The sequence below is a fragment of the Euprymna scolopes genome, chromosome 6, assembly GCF_053919585.1.
Source record: "Euprymna scolopes isolate OS-2025 chromosome 6, ASM5391958v1, whole genome shotgun sequence".
In the NCBI taxonomy this organism is placed as follows: Eukaryota; Metazoa; Mollusca; class Cephalopoda; order Sepiida; family Sepiolidae; genus Euprymna; species Euprymna scolopes.
This window is the reverse complement of record NC_136487.1, coordinates 77,182,991-77,208,608: the sequence shown is the minus strand read 5'-3', so window position 1 is coordinate 77,208,608 and position 25,618 is coordinate 77,182,991. Positions and strand designations below refer to the sequence as shown.

Below are 25,618 nucleotides of genomic sequence, written 5' to 3'. Positions count from 1 at the left end.
AAAAGAACGGGGAAAAAAAGTGGGAGTAGGCAGGCAGGCTCGAACCCGTGACCCGAAGGTAGAAAGGAAAGTGAGGTCTTACCCCTACTCCAAGATGCGACGGGAAGTTTGGAACGTTGAAATTAGTAAAGTCATTCCAACCGATACGACTTGCAAAAATGATGCAAAACCGACCCTCCCTATAGAAAAGTGCCCAGCTGAGGGTGAAGGAATTGATGTTGTTAGCCAATATTTTCGATATTTGTCGTCCGAAGGGTTGAACTTAAACGATACCGATCTCGAGAAAACCCGGCGTGTCTGTCGAAAGTTTTAGGTACATATACAAACATAATACATACATACATACATTTAAGCAGACAGCTGAGTTTTATATTATTAAACAAGATTACCAGTTCTTATTTAGGATTCCCATTATTTTTTTTTTAAAATACAGACAAATATTTATGATGTACGTACTCGGTATAGAACGAAGATGTCATATTCCCCAAATCAGTTAAATTAAACAAGTAGTTTTGTTTTCTTTTTTTAATAAGAAAATAAAACTCTATAGAGAAATGAGGAGAGGGCCGGAAGCGACCATATCGTTTAAGAATGTGTAAAAATTCAAAGGCCGACAACTCCATTCGACTACCTAGATTTACAGAATACGCTAGTTTAGCATTATTTTATCGGTAAAAATTTTAAAATTTAATTTTCTTAATTAGAAAAATAACTACTTAATCAATTTATCTGATTTATTACGTATGGTATTCATGTCCTATGACGAGTACGTATATCATAATGTTTTTTTGTGTATTAAGGTGTTTTTTTTTTATTTTAATAAGTTTCATTTTAAATAGGCACGATTAATTTATTAGCAAACTTCAAACACAAATTCTTTTTAATTAAATCTGTGAAGGCAAATATCATTTGTCCTTAACTCAAATGAAGGTAAAAGACATGGAAACGGGTCCCAATCTAAGTGTATCCTTTTGCTATTCACTACTTCTGGCGTGACTGAAGTCTAATTGATCCGCTACATCGATAGAAACCCAAATTATTCGTAAGTTTAGATGTTTTTAAAAGAGCCTTCAGTTTCCATATACGGTTATCATGAAATGACCCCCTGCTGTAAATCACTACGAAGTTTTTATGAATTATTCGGCATAATCACGTTGATTCATCGGTTCTCGTTAGATCACCGAAGTTAACTAGCGATGAGAGTAGTACATTACCAGATGAGCGGCTATTTCGGAATATCAGGCGCTATGTGTAGGAAAACGTCGACGCCTTTCTGCAAAATCTACAAAAACTTAATGTTGTCATCTCTCTTAAATAGGATTTACATCCGACTGGGAACCGCTTGTGAATTTCAAACTTCTATGAAACTTCTTCTTTCGGAGGAAGCCGGTTCAACCCGCCTAGGGTTAGTGCAGCTTCAGTTCTGTTGGTATTTATGACAGTTCTGTGTGTGTGTGTGTGTGTGTGTGTGTGTGTGTGTGTGTGTGTGTGCGTGTTTTCGTGCGTGTGTGGGGGGGGTAAATAAAAAGAATGAGAACCTGAATAAAATGCTAAAAACTGAACGAATAGTCTATAAAAAGATTTTTTGTTTTAATCAATTATGGTTATCCAAATCTGTTGCGGTAGCATTGCGACCCCATTGCGTGTTCAGACGAAATAAATTAAAGAAAATAGACACCGAGTTTATTTATTTACATCCGTAGATTTTATTTAAAACAAGTAAAGAATATTTGTACACTTTTATACAAACAATAGTTTTTAGTGAACAATGCATAAGGTTATGTGCGTGTATGTGTGTGTGCGATGGCGTGAGAATAACATATTTTATTCAATGTGATTATTACAGAGTCCATTCAGTATATATACCATTCATTGTTCATGCTTTTTGCAAAGTTTAGCTTACCTCTGTAGTTTCAATACGTAGGACTTGTTTCATAATAGAGTCGGTCTGTGTGTGTGTGTAATCGAACTCGGAGTGCGTGAATGCTCATCCGTTATGGTCTGTGCCACGAGAAAAAAAAAAGAGGGAGAGAGAGACGGAAGAGGAAGTTGATGTCGCCACCTAGGGACCGAACCATGGACTGCAGGAGATAAGGGCGATAACTTATATGTGTCAACTGAAAGTGTTGTGCATTGTATCTAGGTCTTCGCTATGCACGAAACTACCGACCAGTTTTTTTTTTAACTACTGTTTCCACAAATCTTTCCATAAAAATAAGAAACAGATAAAAAATATTTAGAGAAATGAGTATAAGTCTATATACGTCCGGTAATTAATCAAATTAAAAATTTATGAATTGCTACTAATTTCAATATAATTCAGTTTAAGAACAACCGACGTACGTTTTCAAAAACGACGATTTATTTTTATTTTCAAGCGACATGTTAGCGACACAAGACAAATTATATCATTCGTGCAATACCGGTATCAGATTTGAAACTGGCACGTAATTTTGAGATTGAACAAATAGCTAACTTTTAGTACTCACTGTGAATTACAAACGTTTGATTAACAGAACTTGAATTCCTACTGGAGAGAACTTGAATGCTTACAAGAGAGAACTTGAATGCCTACTAGACACTATCCTCGAAATATTCAAAATAACATAGTAGCCGCAGCCCAAATAAGATATTCTCAGTATAGCTAGCCATTACTAGCTTTTACAAGGAATTGTGCACCTTCTCCAAGTGATGTTACCTTAAGTACAGCATGAAGTTTGATTCTCCACCAGACAAGAAGAATTCTTGTCCTAAAATTCAGTAAGACTAAAAGACCATATGGAAACACTGTAAGATACTTATATGGTAAATAGAGGAGGGAAGAATATGTCTGACGGATTCTTACGAGAATGGAACGCGGAATATTATGTGTAGTTTAATTGCCATAAATATTTTCATAACTTACTACCTAGCTCTTCCTATGTACTGAGTACTGTTGAAGTAAATACTGGAAATTTTACGCATAAAATTATATCTTCCTATATTAATTTATGTGATTAAATGAAGTAATCATATATATATATATATATATATATATATCTCATATATATATATATATATATATATATATATATATATATATATATATATACTCAAGCACGTCTGATTGAATACAACTGAGTCCTTTTCTCCTATTTTATTAGATAACTTTTTTTCAATTCGCTGAGTCACCTATAATTTTACTTAGTCTTATTGTTTCGATTTCAGCGTTATTTACTATGATTATTTAGTTAATTTGTTTTTTAATTAACTTGAGGAGTTTTTGTAAGTAGTTTGAATTTCCTTTCATTGGAGGAACTGTTGTTTATTTTTATTGTAATGTTTTATTTAAAATTGTATAGATTTGGGACTAGTCGGCCATTTGTATAGTGATGTCGTTTTTATTGTATAGTTATTTATTTGCTGCGTTTGTTTCTGAGATTAATGGCGATGTATAATGTCTATGGTAAAGTCGATTTTTATTCCTGCGGCTTTTAGAAGAACTTTGAGATTAGATTGTGTGGTGATCTTATCTCGAGTTTTTTTTTTTTTTTTTTTTTTTTTTTGTTTTCGTTTTTAATTTGCTGGTGGAGAATTTCGATTTCGTAATGTTTAAATAAATTGGTTTTATTTTCTGGAGAGGTGGCAGTTAGGTCCTGCGTTAAGAAATTGTTTTGTATGTTTGTGAGGAGGATGTTGCAGAAGTTTAAGTGTGTTTCGTTATTATTATGGAGAGAAATATGTCTTTTCTGTTTTTTTTATTTATTTATTTTTTTTTTTTTAGATTTATTTGATGTTGGAGTTGTTATTGATTGAGCCATTCTAAGATTCTATTCACTCTGGCGTGGAACTTGGTTTCAGTTGTTTTTATATATATTATCGCTATTGCTAGCTGGCAGTTGCTCTTAGCACAGTGCATAGTTGCCGAGAAGTAGAGGCATATGTAGTATAGAGACTTTTTTTTTCTGTATCACAACTTTACAGTGTGACTGTTGCTATGCGACCTACTCTACAGAAAACGTGTCATCTTCTTAAATAGGACGATTCGTTATCAGCAGGGGGAATCAAAATTCACTTGAAAATTTGGTAAGAAAATAGATTTTTATCCTTCAGGCAAGAAAAGTATTTTAGCGGAGAAAACATCTTGTTTGGCTTCCTACGCGGTTGAAAATACATCATGAAACATTGATTCGAAAAATGACAGGAATTTTCTATTTAATAGAAAATAGCGGGATGAAAATTTCTGCAGACTTTATTCCGCGAAATAATAAATTATGCTTCATCGATTGAGCACCTTGGTAAGTGAAATCGTCTGTGGCTATTAGCGATGATTTATCTATCTATCCATCTATCTAGCTATCTTTTTTATATAAAAAGAAAATTAGTCTGTGTGTATGTAAGAGAGAAAGTTCCTTATGGACTCCTAAAAGCTGGGCTGATTGTTTTTAATTTCACACAAATGTACAGTGCCTAGCAAAGATGTTAGATAGAGTCTATATCGAAATGTGTCTGATAAATATCGATACTCGATAATCGAAAAAAAATCGATGAAAAAAGGAACCGGCGATATTGACTAAAGTTAACGCCTTATACATCTTAACCTATAAGTGCATTTGAGAAATTTTATTACCGCACAAGCAGAAAGGTCCTGCATATAGAATCAACTATAGAATCAACCCTAGTTTTTTTTTCATATGACAGAAGCGCATTCGAAATGAATGTTTCTGTTTAGAGCACAATTAAACAATGATACCTAACTTTTGCATTTGAAACTTTAATTCAAGCACTTATCGCCGCACAAGTAGAAAAGCCCGGATAAAAAAAACAACAGTATGTTTTTTATATGACAAGAACGCGTTCGAAATGAAGATTTCTGTTGAGAGCACATTTTAATCATGGTACATGTCTTTTTTTTGCATTTGAAACCATTCAAGCCATCATATACAAATAATTTTATAAAATCAACAGTAGGTTCTCTACGGTACAATGTAAACTACAATTTATTATTGATTATGTCACTATGGAAGGCATGTGAAGCTTTCTCCCGAAGCACCGGGGTGGATCCCCAGCTAGAGTAGGCAATTAATATATTTGATTACAAAACTGGCGATTTCACTGATTTCGTTGAGATGAAATATTGGAGTGTGAAATATTCGTTGACCCTCGTTCAATCCCGGGTAACGTCTGGTCTCGTCGCTAGTGCATAGCTATTCCTAAAAAAAGTTGCTGAAAAAATCGTAATGCAATCTTATATGGATTGAGTTTGGGAAGATCTAAAAATAAAATTAGTATTGAAAATAAAACAGTCTTTTCGCAAGATTTGTTTTTTTGTTTTGTTTTTTTAATTCAAGTGTTTTCATTTCGGTATTTTGTGAAGTACAATTTAAGGGCGAACATTTTTTTTTTTTAATTTTGTTGTGTAATTGAGAAAAAGTAAACAGCAGATTTCTTCCAAATTATATTTTCTTATCAAAATAAATTCTCAGATAATCTAATGGGAAATCAATTAATAAAGATTATGGTGTCAAATTTTATCCTAAGTAAAGGAATGTTTAGTAAATGTCTGGTATATCCATATATTTGCTATTGATTAATGAATGTTAATGATCTGATAAAGAGAATTACCTTCATGCTGAAAATTTTACTGTTGAATATTTATTTCTGGAACTCTATTCAAATATTTAAAACACTAGTGTGTATGTGTGTGTATGTGTGTGTGTGTGTGTGTGTATGTGTGTGTGTGTGTGTGTGTGCAGATAGACAGAAAGAAACAAAGCAAGAGAGATAGATAAAATATATATAATGATCAAAAAATAAAATATTATTTAAAGCAAGACATAGATGTTTGTTTTCTCTATATGTTTTCTCTTTCACTGCTTAAATAAAAGAATGCTTTAAATACCAGTTTTTTTAATTAAAACATTAAAGATTTAAGAAAATAATTTTAAAAGTTTATTTTATTACAAAATAAGTATAAAAAAAAACTTCATAATTGTTGCATTTTATTTGGTATTTGTGTTAATGTTCTCTGCTTTAAAGATGTCACAAAAATTATAGTGTTTGTTGTCTGCTTTAAAGATGTCACAAAATTATAGTGTTTGTTGTCTGCTTTAAGGATGTCACAAAAATTATAGTGTTTGTTGCCTGCTTTAAAGATGTCACAAAAATTATGGTGTTTGTTGTCTGCTTTAAAGATGTCACAAAAATTATAGTGTTTGTTGTCTGCTTTAAAGATGTTACACTTTATTACAGCATTCAAGTTCTCTGAATTAAAAATGTCACAAATAATTATAGTATTCAAATTTTCTGCTTAAATGATGTCAAAAATGATTATAATATTCAGTTTCTCTGCTTGAAAGATGTTACAAATTATTTTAATATGCACGTTCTATTCTTTGAAATTATTACACATGGTTATAGTATTAAAGTCCTCTGCTTAAAGTATGCTACAAATATTTATAGTATTCAAGTTCCTTGCCAAAAAGAGTGCAAAAAATTATTATATTATTCAAGTTCATATTTTATCCATATAAAAGCCAAGTACGTCCAAGGATAGAATATTGTTGCCATATCTGGGCAGGAGCTGCTAAAAACAGCCTATCCTGCTTTGACAGAGTACAAAATAGACTTCGTGGCTTAATGGGGTATTCCCTTTTCTCTTCCCTGCAACCTCTCTCCCACAGAAGAGACGTTGCGAGCCTGTCCTTGTTTTATCGTTATTTCCATGGCAGGTGCTCATCTGAACTCCAATCTCTGGTTCCCCCCTCGCCAATCTTTCACGAAAAACACCCGTCTAGCTGATTCCACTGTGAAAAATTTCCCCCACTCTATATCTGTGCCTAAATCAAAACTCGGATTCCATGAACAAAGCTTCTTTCTTAGAACTGCGCGCCTGTGGAACTCTGTTCCGTCTGCCTGCTTCCCACCGGACTACAACTTGGATGTCTTCAAGTCCAATCTTAAGAAATTCCTAATGAACCGCCCCCTTAAGTAAACACTTCATCAAATCTCCACACTAACGTAATGTACTTGCAATAACCCTTATCCCTGAGTGGCTTCCGGGCCTTCATAAGTGGTGATCACTGTGTAAAAAAAAAGTTCCCTACTTTAAGTATGCCACAAACATTATTACTATTCACTTTCTCTGCTAAAAGAATTTAACAAATATTTATAGTATTCGAGTTTTCTGCTTAAAAAATGCTACCGATATTTATAGTATTCATATTCTCTGTTTATAGGATGAGAATAATATTAGTATTCAAGTGTACTGCTTAAAAGATTACACAAATGTTTATAGTATACTAGTTATCTGCTTTAAGGATGACACACAGGATTACAGTATTCAGATTATGGGCTTTAAAAAGTTCACAAATGATAAAGTGTTCCAGTTCAATGCTTTAAAAATGGCACAAATGGTTATTGTATCTAAGTTCTCCGCTTTAAACGTGTCACAAATGATTTTAATATACTAGTTTTCTGCTTGGAGAATGTCACAAAATATTATACTAATAAAGTTCTTTGCTTAAAAGAGTGTCCCAAATACTGATAACACAGAAATTTTCTGCATCAAGGATGTCACAAATGATTATAGTATTTAAGTTCTCTGTTTTAAGGATGACAAAAGATTATACTATTAAAATTATATGCTTCGAAGATGTTAAAAGAATTATAGTATTAAAATTCTCTGCTTAAAGGATGGTATAAATAATTATAGTATTCAATTTCCCTGCTTAAAAGATGTCACTAATAATCATAGTGTTGCAGTTCTCTGCTTAAAGGGTATTACAAATGATTATCGTATTCAAGTTCGCTGAGTTAAAGATATTACACATAATTATAGTATTAAAGTTCTTTCCTTTAAAGATGTAAAAAATGATTATACTATTCACGTTTTCTACTTGAAATATTTCACGAATAATTATCGTAATCAATATCTCCGCTTAAAGGATGTCACAAAATAGTATGCTATTAAATCCCTCTGCTTAAAGCATATATCATAAATATCTATATCATAAAATTTCTCTACATAAATGATGTCACAAATTATTATACTATTCACGTTCTCTGCTTAAAGGATGTCATATATAATTATAGCATTCTAGCATAAAGGATGTTACAAAATATTGTACTAATAAAGTTCTCTGTTTAAAATATTGTCACAAGTATGTATATATATATATATATATATATATATATATATATATATACATATATATATATATATATATATATATATATAGAGAGAGAGAGAGAGAGAGAGAGAGAGAAAGAGACAGAAAGATTAAGATGATTGATAATTTGTAATTTAAATTAAAAATTATAAATCGGTTTCATCTTACTCAGTAGTAAAATAGCTCTAGGATAGATATGTCTGTCGAGCTTATTATATATCTACTTTACAACGAGCACTGTTTTCTTTTATTTTATTTTAATTGTATTAATGAATTTACTAATACATTAAAATATACTCTGCTCTTTAGACTGTTGTTCTAACCCCCTTGATATATATATATATATATATATATATATATATATATATATATATATATATATATAGCATAAAATGGTTCTGCATAAAGGATGTCACAAATAATTATAGTATTCAAGTTTCCTGGTTAAATAATGTAACAAATTATTATAGTTTTCAAGTTCTCTACGTTAAGATGTAAAAAGGTTTATAATATTCAAGTTCTATGCTTTAAGGATGTCAGAAACAATTATATTATTCAAGTTCCTTGCTTTTAATATGCTGCTGATGAATATAGTATTCAAGCTCTATGCTTTAAAGATACTATAAATGAAAAAGTATTCAAGTTATCTTCTTTAAGGATATTCCAAATGATTATAGTATTATATTAAATTATATTAGTAATCAAATTCTCTTCTTTAAAATGTATTACAAATTATATAAGTAATTAAATTCTCTGGTTTAAATGTATTAAAAAGTATATTAGTAATCAAATTCTCTGGTTTAAATGTATTACAAATTATATTAGTAATCAAATTCTTTGCTTTAAATGTATTACAAATTATATCAGTAATCAAATTCTCTGCTTAAAATGTATTACAAATTATATTAGTAATCAAATTATCTGCTTTAAATGTATTACAAAGTATATTAGTATTAATATTCTCTGCTTGTAATATATTAAAAATTATATTAGTAATCAAATTTTCTGCTTTAAATGTATTACAAATTATATTAGTAATCAAATTCTCTGGTTTAAATGTATTACAACTTATATTAGTAATAAAATTATCTGTTTAAAATGTATTACAAATTATATTAGTAATCAAATTCTCTGGTTTAAATGTATTACAAATTATATTAGTAATCAAATTCTCTGTTTAAAATGTATTACAAATAATATTATTATTATAATTATCTGCTTTAAATGTATTACAAATTATATTAGTAATCAAATTCTCTGGTTTAAAATGTATTACAAAGTATATTAGTAATCAAATTCTCTTCTTTAAAATGTATTACAAATTATATTAGTAATCAAATTCTCTGCTTAAAATGTATTACAAATTATATTAGTAATCAAATTCTCTGGTTTAAAATGTATTACAAATTATATTAGTAATCAAATTCTCTTCTTTAAAATGTATTACAAATTATATTAGTAATCAAATTCTCTGCTTAAAATGTATTACAAATTATATTAGTAATCAAATTCTCTGGTTTAAAATGTATTACAAAGTATATTAGTAATCAAATTCTCTTCTTTAAAATGTATTACAAATTATATTAGTAATCAAATTCTCAGGTTTAAAATGTATTACAAAGTATATTAGTAATCAAATTCTCAGGTTTAAAATGTGTTACAAAGTATATTAGTAATCAAATTCTCTGCTTTAAATGTATTACAAAGTATATTAGTAATCAAATTCTCTGCTTTAAATGTATTACAAATTATATTAGTAATCAAATTCTCTTCTTTAAAATGTATTACAAATTATATTAGTAATCAAATTCTCTTCTTTAAAATGTATTACAACTTATATTAGTAATCAAATTCTCTTCTTTAAAATGTATTACAAAGTATATTAGTAATCAAATTCTCTGGTTTTAAATGTATTACAAATTATATTAGTAATCAAATTCTCTGGTTTTAAATGTATTACAAAGTATATTAGTAATCAAATTCTCTGCTTAAAATGTATTACAAATTATATTAGTAATCAAATTCTCTGCTTAAAATGTATTACAAATTATATTAGTAATCAAATTCTCTGCTTAAAATGTATTACAAATTATATTAGTAATCAAATTCTCTGGTTTAAAATGTATTACAAATTATATTAGTAATCAAATTCTCAGGTTTAAAATGTATTACAAAGTATATTAGTAATAAAATTCTTTGCTTTAAATGTATTACAAATTATATTAGTAATCAAATTCTCTGCTTTAAATGTATTACAAATTATATTAGTAATCAAATTCTCTGGTTTAAATGCATTACAAATTATTTTAGTAATCAAATTCTCGTGTTTAAATGTATTACAAATTTTATTAGTAATCAAATTCTCTGGTTTAAAATGTATTACAAATTATATTGGTAATCAAATTATTTGCTTTAAATGTATTACAATTTTATCAGTAATCAAATTATCTGCTTAAAATGTATTAGAAATTATATTAATCATCAAATTATCGGCTTTAAATGTATTACAAAGTATATTAGTAATAAAATTCTCTGCTTGTAATATATTACAAATTATATTAGTAATCAAATTTTCTGCTTTAAATGTATTACAAATTATATTAGTAATCAAATTTTCTGCTTTAAATGTATTACAAATTATATTAGTAATCAAATTTTCTGCTTTAAATGTATTACAAAGTATATTAGTAATCAAATTCTCTGCTTTAAATGTATTACAAATTATATCGGTAACCAAATTCTCTGCTTTAAGTGTATTACAACTTATATTAGTAATCAAATTATCTTCTTTGAAGCTGTTACAAATGGTTATAGAATTTCAGTTCTGTGTTTAAAAGATGTGACTAATAATTATAGTATAAAATTTCTCTGCTTACATGATATTAAGATGATTGTAGTATTTAAGTTTTCTGCTTTAAAGATATTAACAATGATTACAGTGTTCGAGTTTACTACTTAAAAGATTCCACAAATAATTATAGTATTAAAGGTTTCAACTTACATAATGCCACTAACATATATAGTATTCAAATTCTCCGCTTAAAAGATTCACCAATTTGTTATATCATTCAAGTTTTCTGCTTAAAAGGAATATGTATACTATTAAAGTTCTCTTCTTATAAGATGCAACAAATAATTTTAGTATTCAAGTTATCTGCTTAGATGATAAACCAAAAATTATAGTATTCTAGTTCACTGCTTTTAGGGTGACAAAAATACTAATTGTATTCAACTTAAAGATGGCACAAATATATATCGTATTCAAATCCTCTACTACTTAATATTCAAGTTCGCTGCTTTAAAGATATTACAAATAATTATAGTATTCAAGTTCTCTACTTTAAGGATTCCACAAATAACTATAGTTTTCAAGGTCTCAAATTAAGGGAATGCCACCAATATTTATACTATTCAAGTTCTCTACTTAAAGGATGCAACAAATTATTATATTAATCAAGTTCTCCGCTTAAAAGAAGTCGCAAATATTTATACTATTCAAGTTCTCTGTTTTAAAGATGACACAAATAATTATAGCATTCAAACTCTCTTTATAAATATATACTATAAATTATTATACTTTATAATTTTTACAGATGATTGTAGTATTCAGGTTATCTGCTTTAGGGATATCACAATTTATTATAGCATTCCAGTTCTTTGCTTAAATGATTTCACAAATAGTTACAGTATTCAAGCTCTCTGCTTTAAAGATGACACAAATGATTATTGTATTTAATTTCCATGCTTTAAACGTGTCACAATAAATTATCGTATTCATGTTGTCTTCTTAAGGGATGTTACAAATGATGTCACACATTCTTATAGTATTCAATTTACTTGCCTTAAGTATATCACAAATGATTATAACATTCAGGTTACTTGATTTAAGGACATCACAAATGCTCATAGTATCCAGGATAGTTGCCTAAACGGATGTTACAGGTGATTTTTTTTTAATTTAGTTGCTTGCTTTAAGAATGTTACAATTTCTCATAGTATTTAAGTTTTCTTCTTTGAAGATTTCACAAATTATGACAAATTATGATAGTATTCAGGATTCCTACTCTAAGGATATTACAAATTATTATAGTATTCAAGTTTGTTGAATTAGGGATGTCATAAGTGATTATGGTATTCAAATTAGCTGGTTTAAAGATGTCACAAATGATTATAGTATTTAGATCACCTGCTTTAAGAATGTCACAAATAATTTAGTAATCAAGTTTCCTGCTTTAAGAATAGCATGTCACAAATAATTATATTACTGAAGTTACTTGCTTTAAGAATCTTACAATGATTATCGTATTTAAATTCCCTTCTTTGATCATCTTAAATATGATTATTATGTAGAAACTTACCTGTTTTAAAAATATCACAAATTATTATTGTATTGAGGTTACCTGCTTTAAAGATATTACAAATGATTATAGTAGTCAAATTTCCTGTTTTATGGATGTCATAAATGATTATAGCATTCAGGTTCTATGTTTAAATGATGTTACAAATTAATATAGTATCCAAGGTTCCTACTTAGAGAATGTCACAAATGTATATAGCATCCAAGTTCCATGCTTAATGGATATCATAATTGTTTATAGTATTCAAGTGTTATGCTTAAATGATGTCACAAATTAATATAGTATCCAAGTTTATTACTTAAAGAATGTCACAAATGTATATAGTAATCAAGTTCCACGTTTAAAGTGTATAACAAATGGTAAACAAGGGTTAGAGATTTCGGTGTATATCTATTGTCGTGAATATATGAAAACACCCACATGAATATAGAAAGACTATTAAATATACACGTAACAGATCGACACATACAGACACCTAATATACAAAGTAAAGTAATTGTCCTAATAATTCTAACCACTAGACGATACACAAGCATCGGTTACAGAAACACGTATTCCTTATATACAGTTATATAAAGCCCTCGACAATACAACATACACACACCCAAAATAAGAAGAATAAGATTTGGGCATTTGTTACTGTAACTAACAAGAACAAAAGAAGAAATGAAAACAAATATACAAGAAATAAATGTTTGCAAAGCGTAGACTCTTCTACCTATCTGGATAAGTTTATTTTTGTTTAAACTTATTTTAAAGCATGTTATTAGTTCAAAACAATCTTAGTATCCACGTGGTTGAGTTAAAAAATTTTAAATTAGCTGCCCCATAAGCCTTGCATAAGGATATTTGATAACCGTTCAAAACCGATTATCACATAAAATAATTGTCAACAAATGTTATGTTCTGACATTATTTTGTTTGGTTTTCGATTTTCGAGTGATTAGATTGTATTAATAAGTTAGAAAACGAATATCGTTTTACGTAAAAATTTATTGTGCAAAACTGTTTTCCTCCTCGTAATTCTTAAACAACTGTTTGTTTTTCTTTTCACCAAGTAATCCTCTAAAAAAGTAGAATCTCATTAGCTCGCAGTGATTTAGCTAAACATGTTAGTATATTTGCCATTATATTTAATAGTATTACTATTATTACAATTATTACTATTACTATTATTATTATTATTTTTATTATCAGTAGTAGTAGTAGTAGTAGTAGTAGTAGTAGTAGTGGTGGTGGTGGTGGTAGTAGTGTATAATCTGTATCTTGTTTTTCTTTTTACAGTAACGCAAATAATTCGAATAACTGATTAAATTTTTAGAGTTGCGAGAAACAAATACGAAAAAATAGAAACCTATCAAAGACATTTCCCCACAGGGCACAAGGCAGAGTGAGTATGCACGGTGGAAGGACGGTTTAGCATTCCCCACTAGAAGTTAGTCTTTGTTTCTGTACGGCCTTTTACTTTATTTTATTTTTTTTTTTTTTTAGCTTCCACATATTTTAATTTCCGACATATATTTAAGTCCATTTTCCGAGCACGCATGCGTGCGCACACAAATGCACAGGTGTAGACACGGGTGCGCCCCCCCATTCCCCCTCATAAACACTATGTACTATAGTACCTCTCTATGAAGATACACAGGATTGAGTTTATTATCTTCACAAAGGGAAGGTAGAGAATAGTTAACAGAAACCCCTTCCAATGTAAAGAATAGTTTTTTTTAAATAGTAACATGTTTATGTAGAAACTCATTCTTGACATGGGAACGGGCTTTGTTAACTATTCTGTTCCTAAACTGTTTTCTTATTTTGTATACCAATCGTTGATTGCTTTTAATCGTTTATGAAAATTTCAAATAGCATTCATGTCGAAAAAATGCAAATGAAGTTCCTTTAAAAATAAACAAATCCTGTCTTACAATTTTCAATCAATTACAAGGAAAAAATTTGATAAAAATATTTAGAAAGATCCACTTTTATAATGTACGCTTCCCATCCACAAATGTATTTCTTACATTTTGCAAAATATATGCGGACATTACGCGGGATATTAGAGCCATTTTGGACATTTTTTATAAAGAAATCAAAACTCTAATTAAATGTTTATAAATTTTAAAAGAATCGGAATCAGTAATTGTATCGGAATCGGAAATTTAGAAAACAATCGGTAATTGTATCGGAATCGGGGAAAAAATTTGAAATGGTCCCATCACTAATATGATAACTATATATATATATATATATATATATATATATATTAGACTGCCCATGATTTTATGGGACACAACATCTACCACTGTTTGTTTTGATTACGTTAAAAAATCCATAGACGGTGACACATTTTTAAAACATTCTACTACTACTACTACTACTACTAATAATAATAATAATAATAATAATAATAATAATAATAATAATAATAATAATTTATTCGGAATATTATTTTTTTCATATAGAATTGAAAAATTATTGTTTTTCCTCTTTTCATAAAAACTAAATAAAACACAGCCAACATTTAAACCCCACACGGCTAGCAGCTCTATTTCAAAATTCATAATGATCGGTTTATTATTAAAAATGAATCTTGTACATAGACCAATAAAACATACTCACATACCTAATATTTTATTGATGTACACACACACACACACACACACACACACATACACACACATATATATGTATATATATAAGATTAAAATTTTGTATGTATGTGTATATATATATATATATATATATATATATATATATATATACAATTATACATTTATATGCGAATCAATCCATAGTTTTATTTATGTGGAAGTACGAAGCATGAATTAATTAGCGTAGATAATATATATATATATATATATATATATATATATATATATATATCCAAACACGCATGCATACATACATGCATACATACATATTTAGTAATGTAGTTGAGAATTTAAAATTCAAATAAGAATTAAAAATTAAATTTAAAAATTAAAAATTAAATTTAAAAATTAAAAATATGTTTCATAAGAAGGAACTACAACAAAGGAAATAATTTGTACGATCGTTTCGGAAACGATGTTTTTATTGTGATAGACATTAAGCCACGGACAATAATTTTGACATTTAGTTTTTTTTAAAACAAAGTCTCCTAATCAGCAAAAGTATTGCGTGGGTTTTCTTATATGTAAAAGACACCGTAAATAAACCTAGCAATTTTTAAGTAAGGCAGATGTATCTGGAAAAAAATTAAAATAAAAAGGAAAATATTTACTTGATAAGCAAATTAATATGGGTTGAGAATAAAAAATAGAATAAAATTATAAATCTGAATTAGGTTTAAATATAATATGTTTTTAATAAAAGTTAAGAATTATATATATATATATATATATATATATATATATATATATATATATATATATAAACATATATATATATACATATATATATATATATATTTACCTTTTAATTGTTCGCCTTTTGAAAACCGTAATTATCGTCAAAGCATTCATTTGGATGTTGAATGTAGCTTATAATTGTACGAAATGTTGAATTTTCAAAAAGAACGCCAGTGGAACATTTTTTAGCGGTCAGAATATGTTAGTAAACGCCTAATTTAAAATTAAGCAAATATTAAAAAAGGGAGGGGGGGAGATAATCTTATTTTTCTAATTAAATAATCAAAGGGATATAATTAGTGTTTATTCTATTTAGATTATGATATATTATATTGGAACTTATTGAATTTAGTGTTTTTAATACTTTATTTATTTATTTATTGAAATTAATAAATATAGTATAGGTTAAGCTTATATATATATATATATTTAAATGATATACAATAATGGTAAATATATCAGATAAACTAATATTAATTATTATATTGATGATCAAAATTTTATTAATAAGGGTATCAAGTTAAACTTAAATTTCAAGATTGAATATTAATAAGTAACATTTTTAATGACTTATCGTGGTTTATATTTGTTAAATTTAAACCAACGTTTATGACTGTATGAGGAAATAACCTCATCTCTTGAATTTAGGAGGGTGGTTCCATTTTTGATATCGTCATATTTTAAAATCTTTAAGGTCTCCTGTGTACAAAGTGCACAGAATCTATCCCCTGGTGTATATCCTTTATATGATCCTATTATTTGCTATTTCAAATGGAATGAAATATTCTTTTCTTTGAGTCGCCAAATATGCTTTGATAGGGTGGTTTGGTTCAACAGGGAGTGGTTTTTAAAAGAATGCTTATAGGTTGAAATCCTATGCTTAATAATAATAATAATTATATATATATATATATATATATATATATATATATATATATATATATATATATATATATATATAGTTTTAAGTAAAAGAGAAAAGATGAAGATCAATTCCACAAAAGGAGACTTATCCGGATAATGCCAAGCTCAACAATAATTATTGGAGCTTATACAATAGGACAACAAGAGAATGAAATGAAGACACAAAACTATATATAGGTAGATATAGAATGGATCATTTATTGAATAATAGAATACAGGCAAAATTTGGGGAATAGAAGGGACTCTTTATGCCAGGGCATTTCGAAGCCTAATGCTTCTCATCAGAAGAGTAGATAAGGTGCTAGGTAGCATGGAGGAGATGCGGCATCTAGCGTAGGGTTAATTAGGGGCGAAAAAGATTAATTGGAATTATAGAATGTTGGGGGAAGCTTTAATGAATTCTAAATAAATAAGGAGAAGCTTATTATATATAGTATGATATATAAGAATATAGATTGTCTTTAATATAGCATTGAGATTAAGGGGTAAATGTGTTATGGTTGAATAGGGGGTGTAATTTTACCACTCTCATAAGTAGCTATGGTTCCCTCACTCCCCCATTTTAACATCAATATGTATACTTAACCTTTTACATCAAGTTATACGCATTCATAGTCATTGCCACCCTAATCTCCAACCGCCCCCTTATGATCATAACTCCATATATCATAACAGTAGAAACTTATAAATATATTGCAGCATATTACCTTCCAGTTTTACAACCTTACATAACCCCCACCACCATATTAATAAAAAGTTATCCGCTCCATAGAAAATAGACACCCCATAAACCGTTAAAATAAATCACCACACAGCATCATTATACCCCCTATTCAACCATAACACATTTACCCCTTAATCTCAATACTATGTTAAAGACAATCTATATTCTTATATATCATCTATATATATACATATAAATATATATATATATATATATATATATATATATATATGCAAGCTATGATCGTGATATGGTATGCGCTGCTCTTATCAAACTGATAATTAAAATGACACCCCAAGTATTACAACGCGTTTTCGTTTATTTACTTACAAAGTGATGGTGAACGAAACTAATAATAATACGAACAGAAACTGATTTGAGATATCTTTCAGCATTTAAGATTGGGTCACGGTGACATTGTAAAGTGCAAGGTTGCAAAGTGCATCCAATTTCGTTACGAGTGATCCTAACATCAATAAACAGTTCTTACAAACAAATATTTATAACAATCGGAATAATGTGATTACAGTTGGCCTCAACACCAGTAAACACTCCTCGAAAGAAGTAATTATGACAATCGCTATGAATTTGATACGGAAGGCCATAATCAATAAACGTTATTAATCAGATGCGTTTACTAACAAAAGCCTTTAAAACCTTATACATCCTAATACATTTATGAAAATCGTCTTTTTTTTATTTGTTGACGGCTCCAACAATCATAAACATCTTGCAAACAAACATATATATATATATATATATATATATATATATATATATATATATATATATATATATATATTACATTTTCACCCCCAACAAGGCACATTGCAACTTTGATGTAGGGAGCTACTATCAGGGACATAAGCTACATGAGTACTATGTGGGGAGTTGGATAGCAAGATGTCGGTTCGCGTTACACTTGAACTTCTCTATATCAGTACAGTTGGGGAAGCAGGAACCCGGAAAGGAATTCCAAAATCTAGCGGTTCTGGGGAAGTAACTACTGGAGTAGATCTAGGGATCTCAACTGTGAAGGGGTGGAATTTTGCTGCTTGTCGGGTTTGTCGATGATATTTACGTCAAGGGGGGTACAAGTGCTTGCAGTTCTTCGGAGCATTCACCGTTAAAGTACTTGTAGAACAGGCAGAGGGATGCTGCATTTTGTTAATGGGACAGAGGCAGAAGCTTAGATAACAGTTCAGGGCCTATCAGGTTGGCGACTCTCTTTTGAATCTTGTCTTGGAGTGAGAGACTAGTAGCAGATGCACCAGCTCAAATATGACAACAATACTCCATACATGGGCGAATGGTGGCCTTATAGAGGTACAGGATACTTGTGGGCGTTAGTAGCTTTCTAGCATGGTTCTAGCATGGTAGAGAGAACCTACCTTTTTCGCAGCGGTCCTGGCAATGCTCTCAATGTAATTGTTCCACCTCATATTTCGTGTGAACGTTAGGCCGAGGAGTTTAAAAGATGTACTTTCAGATAAAGAGTCTTTGGCAATTGTTATTGGTGGTAGAGAATGTTTCTTGTGGTTATTGAAAGAAACAAGTTTAGTCTTGGCAGCATTGAATGTGACCATCCATTTTTGTCCCCATTCCACTACAGATTGGAGGTCATCCTCTAATGTTTTTGCCATTTCTTTAGTTATGTGTCCATTTGTTTTCCTGTTGTGTCTGTTATAGAGCGTGGTGTCATCAGCATATATACCCAGCTCACAGACAAATTTTGTCAGGGAGGTCATTTATGAATATTAGGAATAACAGAGGTCCAAGGATAGATCCCTGAGACACTCCCGCATTTATATCATATTGTTTAGATGTACGATCATCGAGGATAACCTGGATTTTTCTCTTATCTAAGACGGATTTAGTTATGTTAAGTATCCTTCCAGTGATACTGTATGATCTGATTTTCCTGAGAAGACTTTCATGCCATAGTTTTTTAATAGCACAGCCGGGATGAGATCAGGTCCACATGCTTTTGAAGTGTCAAGATTTTTTATGATAGCATGCACCTGAGAAGGGGTGATTTTCAGATCGTTTAGTGTGGCATCTGTCCACAAAGGAAAGCCAGGGAGAGGGTGATTAGCTGGGTCCAGTGTGGAGTTGGAGGCAAACCGACTGGCAAGCATGTTAGCCTTCTCGGTCGCTGAGCAAACAACCTCATGATTGTTGGATAGTGGAGGAATTGTTGCCCATTATTTACTACACTGTTGTAAAGTTTCCAGAAGTCACGGGTTCCTAATTTCTGTGCTTCGATGCGTTTTTTTTGTTTTATTTTTTTGTTGTTGTTGTTGTTTTTTGTGGTTTCAGTAAATTCTCTCTTAGCTGTCGTTATTTCTTTCTTACAGTTATTTCTGGCGTCTATACACTTCTGTCTGTTTGAACTGGACTTATGTCGTTTAAATCTGCGGTACGTATGCTGCCTTTACGCGATGGCAGCTGCACAAGTACAATTGAGGAGAGTGGGGCTTGCTAAAAAATTTCTGCGTGGGAACATGTGCTTTACTTGCTGTTTTGAACCATTCAGTGGTCTCATTTGCGCACTGTTCAGCAGGAAGTGAAAAGATATTTCGCCATGGGGCGTCACTGATGAGATCCCTGATGGCTTCCCAGTCAGCCTTTTTATAATATTTCGTTGTTTTGAGCGATGGTTTTTCCGTTTTGGCTCTAGAGTTTAGCGTGATTTCAACTATTATCACTACATTCCCAAGTGGGCTGTGGGCATTCGTAACACAATCATCGGGAACTGTGGTCAGAAACAGATCTAAAAGTGATGCGTGTTGTTCTTGCTGGTCAGGGAAACGGTTGGAAACGTAACCATCTGTGATAGGGAATGAGATTAAGAGAAGCTATGTGTTGTGCTACCAGCTGCGTCTGTGTAAGTAGAAAATCCAAACCAGTTGTTGTGGTGGACAATGAAGTCACTAAATACATGCACTTGTGTGCTAGTGTCGAAAGAAAGTGCTGTATCTATGCTGTCAGAGACTTTGTTTATTAAGGTACAGTCCTGGGTCGAGGGAGAGCGATAGAGAAAATAAAAGTAACTAATGTTATGTTGCATGTTAAGTCTAAAGCACATAAAGGCTTGATCGTCTGATTCCAGTTTTGTTTCTATATTCAAGAGGAGGGTGTTCCGAATATATACTCCAAGCCCGTGCATATGTCTGTCAGAGTCCTTACGGCGGAGTAGGAGATATCCGGGCATGTTAAAGTAGTTAGAGAAGATGGAGGAGTGTAAGTTAGTCTCACTTACTGCTACGATATCCTGGGTGTTTTTTAGGAGAAATGTTTCAACATCATTTAAATTAGTTGTAAGGACACGGATGTTCGTAAATACAAGCCTCAAGGGTGAAGGAAATTTGGTTTTCTTTGAGCTTTGTCCTGGTTTAAGCGTAATTTTAGATTGTACTGCCATCATTTTTTTTTCAGTTTAGGTAAGGAGTGCCGAACAAGTGGTTATGCAGAATACCAGACATGGAACACAAGTAGACCATCAGCTGACCCTCCATCTACTATGATTGTGACCTCAGGAAAGCTCAAAGGGGATGAGTGTAGGGTGCCTTTCCATGCGCGACATGGCACTACAAAGATCTCGATATTATTCAACTGTTGATGGAGCAGCCGCTGTAAGCGCTACCAAAGAGTTAGGGCACCTGTACTACCAGTTGGGAACAGCAGCCAGGAATTGTCAATCCGGTACCTTCAACCCATCAGACGATGATCAACCCAATATGCTTGTACTGGCATTATGACAATCAAGCACTCCCAAGTGCCCAGTTTAGGGATGGGATGCGTCGGGAGAGGGAAAACAGCGTTCATTGCCCTAGTCAGGAAACAAGATCGACCACTGAGTGTTTCTGTCGAATCCCTGTGCTTCGACCTCTACGCCTGGCTAATAGGCAAAGAAGGAGTATGGAAGCCGGGCTATAGACAATGCCTATCTACTCCTTAAGCAGTTTAGGTTTGCAGACCGGTAATTCGTTTGAGTCATCAGCTCTAGGAAATCTCAATCTTAACTTAATATAAGACTTGTCAAGAGCCGGAGAGTTCGAAGTATTTCATTCAATGAGCAATGCCTTAATTAATAGTGACAGTTGACGATTTTTTATTAATTATTTTAAATAAAAATAGTATAAAATTTTTATTAATTATTTAAATTAAAAAATAGTATATTTTTATTAATTATTTTTCATAAAAAATAGTATGACATTTTATTAATTATTTTAAATAAAAAATTGTATAACATTTTTATTAATTATTTAAAAAAAAATAGTATAAAATTTTTATTAATTATTTTTCATGAAAAATAGTATAACATTTTTTATTAATTATTTTAAATAAAAAATAGTATAAAATTTTTATTAATTATTTTTCATAAAAAATAGTATAACATTTTTATTATTTTTTTTAAATAAAAAAATTGTATAACATTTTTATTAATTATTTTAAATAAAAAATAGTATAACATTTTTTATAAATTATTTTAAATAAAAAATAGTATAACATTTTTTATTAAATAATAGATAGTGACAGTTGACGATTTCTTTACTAGAGTTCTACCAAAGAGCAAAGGGCAATACAGATAGATAGATAGATAGATAGATAGATAGATAGATAGATAGATAGATAGATAGATAGATAGATAATCATATTTTACAATCATTATTTCATCTACAGGAATTTTCAAAATAAATAATGTATTTTTTACTGAATGAAATCAGTTATTTTAAAAGCTAAAGCGTTCGATAAATACGTCCTTTTCCCTATAGTAAACATACGATATGGCACAATAAGGACAATAAAGATTGTCACATTGCAGTTACAAATTAAAAAAAAAAATACTATAACAGTGTAGGCTTGAAGGCTGCCATGTTGTATCGGTCTGCTTCCCGGCCGATTACAATATGATAGCCATTCTGTCGAATGTAAACAAGTTTTTTTTTATCTGTCCCCTTTAATTATCTCAATTCTATCCAATCTACACCATTAACGACTACTGCACACCTATCTTACATTCATTAACCCTTATTCTCGAATAGCCCTCGGACCTTGGGGAGTGGTGACTTCCTTGCGATATATCTCCTAGTAGAAAGCAATACTTTATTAATATACGTAATTCACATCATTCGCAACACTATCTACAATTAAATCTTGTAACTTGTAGACGTCTGTCCGCGTTTTTTCTGGCTTTAACATAATTCAACTTTACGGCAAGCAAATCAATTCACTCCGAATCGCATTCTGTCTTTTCATATTTTTATTGTTCTCTGTCTGTCTGTCTGTCGCTTGCGTCACCAAATGCATTCTTCGCATTAATTCCAGTTCGATGGTTTTATGAATAATATTCGTTGATCAAATTTCAAGTAAGCAATTCAAAACCACTTTGAAAACCTAATTATTTTTACCAAAAGCTAATAATTATTGTATTTATTCTGTAGGAGTGATGTCACAAATAAAGTCCTAACGTGTAATTGTATTTGCAACAAATGCGATTCAATAATTGTTCGATGTCTTTTTCATGTTTTCGTGTCTTCGGTCAGTGATTTATGCCAAATTACGCGCTTCCCGTTTTATCGTATTACACGTTTTTATTCTGATCGTTCGAAATTTGGTTGCTTTTGACTGTGGAAACTCTAGATCGATCACGCTTTGATTTATTTCATACTGAATTTATTTTGTGTTTCCTATGTTTACAATATCGAAAAAGAAGTCTTCCTGTGAATCAATTTTGCACCTAATTCTAAATTTTGTTTCCCATCGATACATTTTTCTATTTTTTTTATGTTATTTTTAATAAAAAATAGTATGACATGTTTATCAGTTACTTTTTTTTAATTGTATAACATTTGTATCAATTATTTTAAATAAAAAATTGTATCACAATTTCATCAATTATTTTAAATAAAAATTGTATAACATTTTTATCAATTTTTTAAATAAAAACAGTAGAACATTTTTATCAATTATTTTAAATAATAATAGTATAACATATTTATCAATAATTTTAAATAGAAATAGTATAACATTTTTATCAATTATTTTAAATAATAATAGTAGAACATTTTTATCAATTATTTTAAATAGAAATTGTATAACATCTTCATCCATCATGTTAAATAAAAATAGTATAATAATTTACTCAATTATTTTAAATAAAAAATAGAACATTTTTATCAATTATTTAAAATAAAAATTTTATAACATATTTTCCAATTATCTAAAATAAAAATAGTATAACATTTTTCCCATTTATTTTAATTAAACAGTGTATAACATATTTATCAATTATTTAAAATGAAAATCGTATAACATTTTTATCAATTATTTAAATAGAACTTGTATAACATTTTTATCAATTATTTTAAATAAAGAATTGAACGTTTATCAGTTATTTTAAATAAAAATTGTATAACATATTAATCAATTACTTAAAAAAAAGATAGTATAACATATTTATCAATTATTTAAAATAAAAATAGTATAACAGTTGTATTGGTTATTTTAAATAAAAAAAAATAGTATACAAATTTTTATTAATTATTTTAAATAAAAAAAAAATTGTATAACATTTTGTTTAATTATTTCAAATAAAAAATACTATGGTATTTCTTATGGAAATCACCCCAGACATGGTGTGAAGGCACTTGACGTAAAAAAGCTAATAAAAACTAAAGATCATCATCGCAAAGACAGTTTATTACTATAAGTTTAGTTTTGAAAAGCAAATATTCAGTAGGAAGAGAGTTCCGCAAGCTTGCAGTTTTTGAAAAGAATCTCCTGGAATAAGAAGTTGTTAAAACAGCTAATTGATGGAGACCATTAGACTAGCATCACACTTTGATTTATTTCATACTTAATTTGTTTTGCATTTTTTAAACTAACTCACTTCCACATTTCGCATGTTTTCAATACCACAAAAATGTCTTCCTGTGAATCAAGTTTGTGTGAAAATTTGATTTGCAGGAAGATTGCAGAACGTTTGCAGAGAAGAAAAAATGGACCAATCAAATTACAGATACGTTTCTGCATCTTATCAAGAACCATCAAATGGGAAAGAGATTCACCAACCCAAATATTAAAACAGTACTATATATAAAGCCTGGTCACATAATTATAAAGTAAGAAATAGCCTAAGGTGGGAAAAAATGTTTAGAGGAATGGAAAGAATCAACGTAATGAGAAACAAAAAATGTGATAGATCTAATAAATGCATTTCATGTTATTCATCTGATAAAAAACAAACAATGCCTTTTAATATTCGGTTATTGCATGCAAAGCACGTCATATCTATGTTGTTGCTGTTGTTATTATTATTATTATTATTATTATTATTATTATTATTATTATTATTATTATCGTAGCTCATTTTTGAATACGGTTTGTTTTCTTGCAGGAATTCCCAACGGGGCCTGATATCGATGCTTACGTGATTGTGTTCGGTATCGACGACCGAAGAAGCTTCAGTACGGCCGCCGATCTCCTCTACCGTCTTCGCAAAGAGGATGTCCACAACAGCATAGTGGTGCTGGTCGCCAACAAAATCGATTTAGTTCGAAACCGAGTAGTCACTACAGAAGGTTAGTAGCGCTTGCCACCTTTCATTTGTGCTGAATACGTACCATTATAATTCGTGGACCATGGAATTAATTGCCCATATTTTTACTTATATATAGTTAGCCTGTGTACATGTTTATGGGTTTTCCTATATGCATACGTTTATAGGTGTGTTTATGTTTATAGGTGTGTTTACTGGATTGACTACGAAACTGATTAAGCTATCATTAGACATGTTGGAACACAGTTGTTAGGCATAACTACAAGGTGCTTTTAATAAGTTTCTATACCTTTTTCGTATGGGCACTTTTGTTGATACTACGCACATAGAACTCTAGTCCCCTTCGAAGTAATCTCCTCCGGTTGCAATGTACCTGTTGTACCGTTCCAACAACTTCTGGAAGTATCCATAGATTTCTTCTTGTGTACGACAGCCGCTAAAGGTTTCATTGAGTTTAGACAATAACCGAAAATCACAGAGAGTAATGTCTGAAATATGGGAAGGATGAAGAA

At 29.9% G+C, this 25,618-nt stretch overlaps 1 protein-coding gene across 2 annotated transcripts in view; it reads left to right on the top strand.

Annotated features, from left to right (window-relative positions):
* LOC145277717 (uncharacterized) overlaps positions 1–25,618 on the top strand; it is a 606,741-nt gene that overhangs the window by 523,473 nt on the left and 57,650 nt on the right. For both annotated transcript variants that reach the window (XM_080129417.1, XM_080129416.1), the window contains one exon: positions 24,945–25,128. In XM_080129417.1, coding sequence (XP_079985543.1) covers positions 24,945–25,128 — 184 coding nt within the window. The remainder of the gene's footprint in view (positions 1–24,944; positions 25,129–25,618) is intronic.